The 9,002-nt window shown below is 44.2% G+C and overlaps 1 protein-coding gene across 2 annotated transcripts in view; it reads right to left on the reverse strand.

The window, feature by feature from the left end:
* Positions 1-8,305, reverse strand: part of CRIM1 (cysteine rich transmembrane BMP regulator 1) — a 132,428-nt gene extending 124,123 nt beyond the window's left edge. The window contains exon 1 of one of the 2 annotated variants that reach the window (XM_083432149.1): positions 7,562-8,305. In XM_083432149.1, the coding sequence (XP_083288275.1) occupies positions 7,562-7,913 (352 nt within the window). In that variant the 5' untranslated portion in view covers positions 7,914-8,305. The remainder of the gene's footprint in view (positions 1-7,561) is intronic. The other variant, XM_083432150.1, reaches the window with a different exon arrangement.
* Between the last annotated feature and the right edge of the window lie 697 nt (positions 8,306-9,002).

Raw genomic sequence — 9,002 nt, forward strand, 5'->3', positions numbered from 1 at the left:
CTTCCCTGCAAAAAAAATACATATACTTTCCAGTAGTTTGGGCCAACCATTGTAAGGGACAGAGAGCATGCTTTGTCCCCCATAAAACACTATTTGTAAATAAAGAACTTACTTTTTTCCTGTATGAAGGCATGTCAGACACAAGTTTCATAGATAAATAGGAAAGCCACATTACCGAGCTAAGGCACAATCTTACTATGTCCCAGACATTAAGAATCAAGTACAGTGGTACGTCGTACAGTGGAACTTAATTCGTTCTGGAGGTCCGTTCTTAACCTGAAACTGTTCTTAACCTGAAGCACCACTTTAGCTAATGGGGCTTCCTGCTGCCGCGTGATTTCTGTTCTCATCCTGAAGAAAAGTTCTTAAAGCAAGGTACTATTTCTGGGTTAGCGGAGTCTGTAACCTGAAGCGTCTGTAACCCGAGGTACCACTGTATGTCCTTTCCTCTGAAGTGTCCCTTTCTGTGTTTTCCTTCTTGTTCACACAACAGCAAAACAAAAAGTTTGGGACTCTTGTTTCAGTATATTGGGACTACTGTGTGGCTGAAATGACAAACCATGACATAGCCACGGCTAACCATGAGCATAATCCTGGCTTGCTTGTATGTCCAATTCTAACCAGTATCATTAACTATGGTTAGCGCCAACAATTCAAACTATGGTTTAGGAGTACCTGCTTCTGCTAAACTTATTTTATTTTATTTTTTTGCTCAAATTTGAAAATATCTGAGCAGTGTACTTAACATTAAAAATAACAGTTGAAAACAACAGTACATCAGCAGATGCACCAGCAGCCAGTAATTAAAAATTCAGTCAGAAAAGGCGAGTAAATAAAAAGTTCATAAGCATTCATTTGAAAGAATATACAATTGGTGCATGCCTTATCTCAGGTGGTAACACATTCCACATTAAAAGGGTGACAACACTGAAAGCAAATATTAGGACCTCTCAGTAGCCTGGTGCCAAGATGTTTAGGAGTTTCTAAGCAAGTAACAATGTCACACTGAATCTGGCCTGGTAGTATATTGGTAGCCAGTGCAGTTGTGTCAACAAAATGTTTAATACATGGATGATGGTTGGCTCTTGATAGTAATCAGTCTTGATATTATCAGTACATGGATCACTGTGGTCAGATCATCCCTGTCCAGCAATGGCTGTAGCTGCTGTACCAGCCAAACCTGATAAAAGTACTCCTAGCCTCTGAAGCCAAAGATGAATAAATGAGAAGGCCCCAAAGATGAACCTGCTCTTTCAAAAAGAGTGTGACCAGTAAATGTCTCACTTCCTGGACACAAGAACGAAACACCCAAAGGGCCTCTATCTGCCAGGATTCAATATTGGTTTATTGTCCTTCTTGTACACCACATCCAGAGAACAGCTCAAGCCTTGAGTGTCCACTTCTGAATCACAGAGAAATAGAGCAAAGTGTCATCAGCATAATTAAGACATTGCATTCCAATTGACTGCTCCCAATGATTTCATGTAGATTTTAAACAGTATTGGGGGTAATGTGCCTGGGGTGGGTGGGGGTGAAAGTGAGAATGAGAGAGAGAGAGTACTACTCTCTGGAACCAGTCCTGCAGTTAGTAGCAGAATCTCTAGAGAATAGTGCCTCCAATCCCCAGCCCAAAAAACCAATCCAGGAGCATACCATGGTTGATCAGATCAAAAGCCACTGATCTCACATTGACACCAGATTGTGCAACTGCAACAACATAATAATATATTTTATATCTTTTAAGCTTTCTGCATTTTACTGAAGTTGGTTTTAGTCCCAATTGGTTTTTGAGTCCCAATTCTGGGGGGAAGGCGGGGTATTATTATTATTATTATTATTATTATTATTATTATTATTATTATTATGCACAAGAAAGCAGCAATTAGAACCTCCAGATGAAGAGGATGTAAAAGGCTAAGGCTGAACATGTCAGTCTGGTTGACTACTCAAATATCAAAACAGTTCAGAATATTGCAAGCAATATTCACATAGAAGCAGCACACAGAAGCCTAAACCAGACTCACTTCATAGCAAACAGATTTGCCTGAACAGGCTACCACATAATCCTGCCAGTTTTGTTTTTTAAAAATGATACTGCTATTCTTGAGCAAAACTGTAGCAACAGTCAGTTGCAGTACCAAACTGCAGTCTGAGTTACAAAACGTTTAATAAAGTTAACTTACTAAATCCATACATCTTTTATATCCCAGAGTACTTCTTTGGAAATCAGTATTTATGATAAAGGTGCTGCATACCAATATAGCCTTTGAAGTTTAACAAGAGAAACATGCCAAGGTGTCAAAGGTAAGATTGAAGGCATTTTCAACAACTTTACAGTACTCCTATCTTCCCTGAAAATGTTTATTGTGGTAGTAAACTAGGAATTGCCAATATTTTGCAGTATTTCAATCAACTGCCCATTCCTGGATTGTTTGAGGAAAGTAATAAGAAAATGATATTACAATGACAGATCAGTGTGGAGAATCTTTTGCAGCCCAAGTACTGCATTCCCTTATGGGGTTGGGTGGGACCAGAGGCAAAAAGTGGGTGGAGCAACAGACTTTACTTTTACCTTTTTGTTAGCTTACATTCCAGTCACACAAAATTCAGAGAGCTCAGCACACACACATCCGTCCAGGCAAGCAAGAGGCATTAACATAGTTAAGTGCTTTTGCTTGGCTGGAATGTATCCTCGAGGAGAGCACAGAACAGGGACAATGAGGAGTATGTTTTAGGGAAAGTTCTACAGAAGAGAGACCTGAGGTTCCGTTCCTGTTATAAGTACTGCTTTTGTGACAGTACAAAGTTGATCACAAACATCTCCTACAAAAACCAACGTAATTCATTAACTGTAAACTAGAACTCATTTACAACCAATGAAGCTAAATGTTCGAAGATTCATGACAGATAAAAGTAGGCATGATTTCCGGCATCTGGGCATGTGCAGAAGCGATTTCCGGCGTTGTGCTGTGCTGGCCCGGCCCACGGAGGATCTCCACGGGAGTGATGCAGCCCATGCCTGGTAAGCCTTGCCGACCCCTGGACTAGACAAATTCATAGAAGAGAGGGCTATGGCAAGCTCCTTGCTATGATGGCTGTGCTCTGCCTCCACAGTTGGAGGAAGCAATGCTTCTGAATACCAACTGCTGGAAAGCACAGGAGGGGAGAGTGCTCTTGTGCTCAAATCCCACTTGCAGGTTTCCCACAGGCATCTGGCTGGCCACTATCAGAACAAGACGCTGGACTAGATGGGCCACTGACCTGATCCAGCAGGCTCTTCTTAATCTCTTATGGAAATTTAGCATAAATTTAGGAAGCTATAGTATTCAGATCCAGGGAACCTGGGACACTTATAGAGCACTAGCCATAGATGTGTTATTTTAGAATGCTTTATATGGAAACAAGTAGTTTGATACTGTATATTACTAATTTATTACATTCATATCACAGGGAACATAGGAAGCTGCCATATATTGATGCTGACAATAGCTCCATCTAGCTCAGCATTGTCTACAATGACTGACAGTGGCTGTCCAGGATTTCACGCAGGAAACATTCCCAGCCCTACCTGGTGATGAAGAGGATTAAACATGCACACAAAGCAGGTGCTCAACCAGTGAGGTAGGTCACACAAAGAGACAGTGCCTGGAATAAGGTCACTGAATGAGCTTTAGGCACCTTATGTCAATCAGCTGCAGCAACTTCAGACATTCATCACCAATTCTTCCCCTAATAAAAGTAGCATTGCTTAAGAAAAAAAAAGCTTTATGAACTTTTACAGAAGTATTGTAAAACTACATTGTCTAGCGCTTGTTATGGAAAGGGTCAGAACTAAGTTGAGTCCATGACATGCAAATATTCCAGAAGGGAAAGTGAAGGTTTACACAGTTGAAAGGAAACCAAACTATTTCTAAACACAGACCTCCCTGAAGACTATTGCCAAATGTTAGAATAGTTTCCAGGCCAAATACTGGAAATAGTTTAAATAGTAGTTTATGTCCCCTAACCAAAGCCAGCATGGACAATGATCAGGGATAACAGGAGCTGAAGTCTGGAAGGCTACAAGTTCCACGCTACTTTTATAGATCTATATTTCCCAGCTGCCCCCCCCCCCAGCAAAGCTAAACAACTGCTTATTGGCATCACATACATGACCCGATTACATTGGAGTGTCTCTCCAGTTCAGCACCAATCTTTTCTCAGTAATTAAAATGGTGTCAGGGCTTATTTCTAATGCAACGCATCTGCTGTCAATACTGTTAAAATAGTTTTGAGTTGTTCCATGCTCGTTACTTATATAAAGGTTTATGAAATTAGTTACATGAGTTCATATGGTACTTTACCACAAAGGGATCAAGACCAGCGGAATACCAGTAGCATTGCAGCTTTCAGCAAATAACTGTTGAACTATGGAATCATAGCTAGAGCAATGTTAAAAAGGAACTCCACAATGGTGAATCTAGGAAGCAGAACAGAGTATAGCTACAGTATGGTAGCAAGTAGTAGTTCCAGTCCTGAATGGATATTTTTCCAAAATCAGATTGCACACCTAATGCTGTTATATAAAATGTTACGTAAATATATAAAATAAATTTTGTTTTCTTCTGAGAACATTTAAATAACACCCTTATTGTTAAGATATCATGACATTACAAAAATATCAGTCCGCTGCTGTGTTTGCTTTATTCTATTTAATACATACTGCTTTCAGAAGATTTGAGACAACAATTTGCCACTGCCGATTAAACCATGATCCATGTTAATAACCACTGGACTGAGAACACTTTTTTGGCTGTGTCAGTGTTTTTCATGAACCCATCTAAAAGCTTTAAAAAGAGTTCTACATTGTGACCAGTAGGGGTCGTTTCAGGATAAAAATTCTATTGTAAGAAAGACTGAAAAGAGAATAGATTTGTAAAAATGTGAAAACCTACTCTTTTGTGGCAGATAGGCTTTCATCTACAAATGATATTCATGTCAAGACTGTTACCAGTAAAGCTTTGTTGTATCAACAGATAAAAAGAAACAGTAAACTCAACCACTGGTCCCAATTCAATTGTTGGAATCAGTAACAGATTTTAGTTAGCTCTAATATTTTTATGTGAAAGCTCAAAATAATCTTATGAACGTGTTGCCAAATTCAAAGCTACTAATACTTCAGCCCAATTGGTGACCAAAAGCTTCAACTATGCATACTCATGCAGCTAAGTGATTTATATGGCAACAGTTTTGCTAATTTCTATAGACTGTTTCTGTGAGATAATTGGAACTGGGACAGCTGGGTCTAATGTCAAGTCCACACTAGCTGAAGTCTCTTCTTGAGAGACTCTCCATATTATTTTCAGCAGGGGAATGCCAGATGTGCTTTTCATTGAAGTCCAGCATTGCATCACTTCCAAAGAATTATAGTTCTCCTAAAACTGCCAGAAAGCTCTAGACTGCTATACATTAAAGGAGACAGTGTCAAAACATTATAGGAAGTTTTCAATATAATTTCCCTCTTATATAAAAATTAAGGTGTAGTTACATGGAAAATATGCAACATCTGAATGGAAGATCATGACAGATATTTATTCACAACTTAATATGCTTGCATGCGCCTTATATTTAAACTCTCCCCATACAAACATGTAAAGCAATTACAACTCCAAACAGTTGTAAAAGCCTGACAGATCCATGCCGATTCTCATCATGTTCAGAAAACCCAACTGATAATGTGCGAAGGAGAGCTAACCTGTACAGAAAACCATATCTTATTTATATCATAACCAAGAGTAGTAAAAGTAAAACTAAACTACGAACAAATGTATGTACCAATTGTTAAGTTTAAATGTCATTTTGGGAGATACAAGGGCACTAGCTATCTTTAAACAGTTGGAGTGTGTGCTTTTTTAATGACTTTACTACCGTTCTCCAGAGGAATTCCTGAACTCACGGCTGCTCTCTAGCGGATCTACAAAAATCATCGTTTTAAGTAACCAATGAAAAGGGAGGGGGGAGACAAAAATTTTCCATATAAATTTTTATTCTCATCTGCACTATAGTATCTCAAACTTTCCTAATGTTTGAAGAGGTGAAAATGGATAGATTGAACTCTCTCATGCCACTTACACAGCTATCAGGCAAAATATTCATATATTTCCATTTTTTTGACTAGAATATATTATGAAGAAGACTGACGTACAATACAAATTATAGCCAACTGAATTGCCCCCTTTTCTGCATGAAAATGAAAGGTAGATTTCTGCCCCCCCCCCCAATGATGCATAAAGTGATGAGTGTAAGCATTTTAAACATTTCAATAGATGGTCACCCTTTGATTCTTTACTGATTCAAGAATTCTCATTCAATACTGATTACAAGCCATTTGAATCCAGAAGATTGAAAAGACAGGTGTCAATCTGACATTTCAAAAAACATATGAAACAGGGCTAATAGGTAAGCAATATCATCCACTATAAAGCTACTCTTATCAAATAGTCTGCATGTTGCAATGTTTCTGAAAATATACCATTAAACAAAAATTATGCAATTATGATAGCTTTCAAAACTATAATTTCAGAAAAGCTGGATTGCTACATGACAATCAATAGCCATCTGCCTGCACATCTGGACTGGGGAGGGAATCAAGACACTGATGACTGTAGCCCTAAATGCACTTACTAATATACAACTCTCATTGTCTCATACTAGGTGGAAAACATGGTTAGTGATGGGCTGCAAAAACAGGTTGAAAAAAGAGCAGACCAAAGCTAAAGGAAAAAGAAAATCAAACTGTTAGGACCAGAGATACCTACATTTAAAAAATAAGGAAGAACGTATCCTTTTTATTTCAATGCCCTAGTTCAAAAGCCACTTTAAAATCCACGACCGTTGGGAACAATAAGCAAAGGGAGAGGGAAATGTAAAGGACGAAACAGAAGAGGAAAACGCAACATCCACCTTGTGAGGGGGAAGCATTCGGTTCTATACCGGCAAAACACACGCGTGCACATACTACTCTGAGCCACTGTAGCATTAAAGAGAGATGCCTCCTCTTGGTTGTTGTTTTTTTAAAAGCAGTGCAGATTGGGGGATGAACACCTGCATATGATGTGGGCAAGTATGGAAAATAACTATGAGGAAAGCGGGGGGGGGGGGGAGAGGGGAGGGGAGAGAAGAGTCAGAACATGCAATCGACGGAGACAACACGCCACACTAGGAAACCCCAACCTTTCCTTCCAATCTACCTACCAGCTTTCACGGTACATGCAGCCAACATTTCACCCTGCAAGTGTACTGAAAAAATGGAGTGGCTTGGCGGGGGTGGGGTGGAGAGACCCCCGAAGCACCAGAATACTTTCCAAGTGGGGTCTGACAAGGGCCCCAGTCCTCCCCGCCCCACTTTCCTCCCGGAAAGAAATCCCCAGTGCCTCTCTCCGCCGCCGCCGCCCCCCAACCTCCCAAGACACGCGCTAGCTCGACGCTCGTCGGTCCGCGCCGGGGCGGAGTGACTCCGCGCCCCTCCGCCTGGAAGCAAGAGGCGCCCGTCCGCCTTTGGAGGGGCTTTTTGCCTTGTTACCTTCGCAGACGCCCGCTTCGTACTCCGTGAGCGAGTCCCCGTTGAGCGGCGGGCGGATCACGCAGCGCAGCCCGCGGTCGCAGGCGCCGTGCAGCCCGAAGAAGCCCCCGCAGCTCTCGTTGCGCTGCCGGGCGCACATGAAGCAGCAGCCGCAGATGTCCATCACGACGCCGCCGGGGCAGTTCTTGGGCTCCTCGCAGCGGGACTCGTCGCAAGGCAGGCACACGAACGCCCGCGTCCCGGACGCCCCCAGGAACGCCACCGCCAGCAGCAGCCGAGGCCAACCCGCCGCCCAGGGCCAGCCGACGCCGCCCCGGCGCCGCCGCCCCGCCGAGACCGCTGCCAGGTACATCCCGGCCAGGGCCGAAAAAGCGCCCCCGAGTCCGGCAGGGAGCAGCCCAGCCCCGGCGACGCCTCAGCCGCCTCTCCTCCCCCGGCTGCGGCCCCTCGAGAAAAGTTTCCTCAGCGGCGGCGAGTCCAGCCAAACTTCTACCCCGGGCGGCTTCCCGCTCCTTTCGCCGTCAAGAAACGTCTTCCGCCCGCTCCTCCCCGACGGTGCCTCCGAAGCCTGCGGTCTCCCCTCAGCGGCCCCGCGCGCGACGGCGGCGGCGGCGACTACGCAGCTGCTATAACGGGCGCCAGAGAGAGCACGAGACGAGCCTCAGCAGCTCCACCAACAAACTCGCCTCCCGACTCCGGACTCTTTCGCCGCCTCAGACTCCTCACAAGCTCTCCCGGAGCTCCGCCCCGCCCCAGCGCCCGTGCCATTGGGTAGCGGCGCGCCTGACTCCGCCCCCAAGGCTGCTTTCGTTGCCGCGGATTGGGCCGCTCGCGCCGCCCCTCTCTCTCCCGGAGCCTTTTCGCTCTGTTGGTGGATGGAAGTGGGAGAGGCGCTGCTGCTGCTTGAGCTCCGCGGCGGCTGCCTGCCTGCTTGTCTCCCTCCCTTCGCGCTCTGCCCCTCCCCTGCCTGTGGCGCTGAGTTCTCAGAGGCGGGCCCGGAGAGCGACCAACCGGAGGTCAAGCGACATGCCCAGCCAGTCCGGGAAAAGGCAGTCGCGGGTGGGAGGGGCCCTAATTAAATAAAGGGCAGCACTGATTGCGAAGGGAAGAGGTGGGGAAGCGGGGCTGCGGGCGCGCCTGCACCGAAAGTCAACCTGAAGGCTGCAAATCCGAATGCGGGAAACTAATTCCGCACGGCGCTTAAGTTCGTCACTAGTTCTTCCCTGCCCCTTCTTGGCAAGGGGAAGGAGAAAAGCTCGCGTATCCCAGAATGCCAAAAATAATGTTATTCAGTTGAAAACGTCATGCTTGTAAAACACTCATAAATTCACGATGACATCGGAACACCATAATAAATATATAATTGGGGGTGCCCACCCAAAATATGATCTGAGCCAGAGCAAAGCACACACCCAAGCAACATAAAAGAGGTTTCTCTCCT

The sequence above is a fragment of the Podarcis tiliguerta genome, assembly GCF_965153285.1.
Source record: "Podarcis tiliguerta genome assembly, chromosome: 3".
Lineage (NCBI taxonomy): Eukaryota > Metazoa > Chordata > Lepidosauria > Squamata > Lacertidae > Podarcis > Podarcis tiliguerta.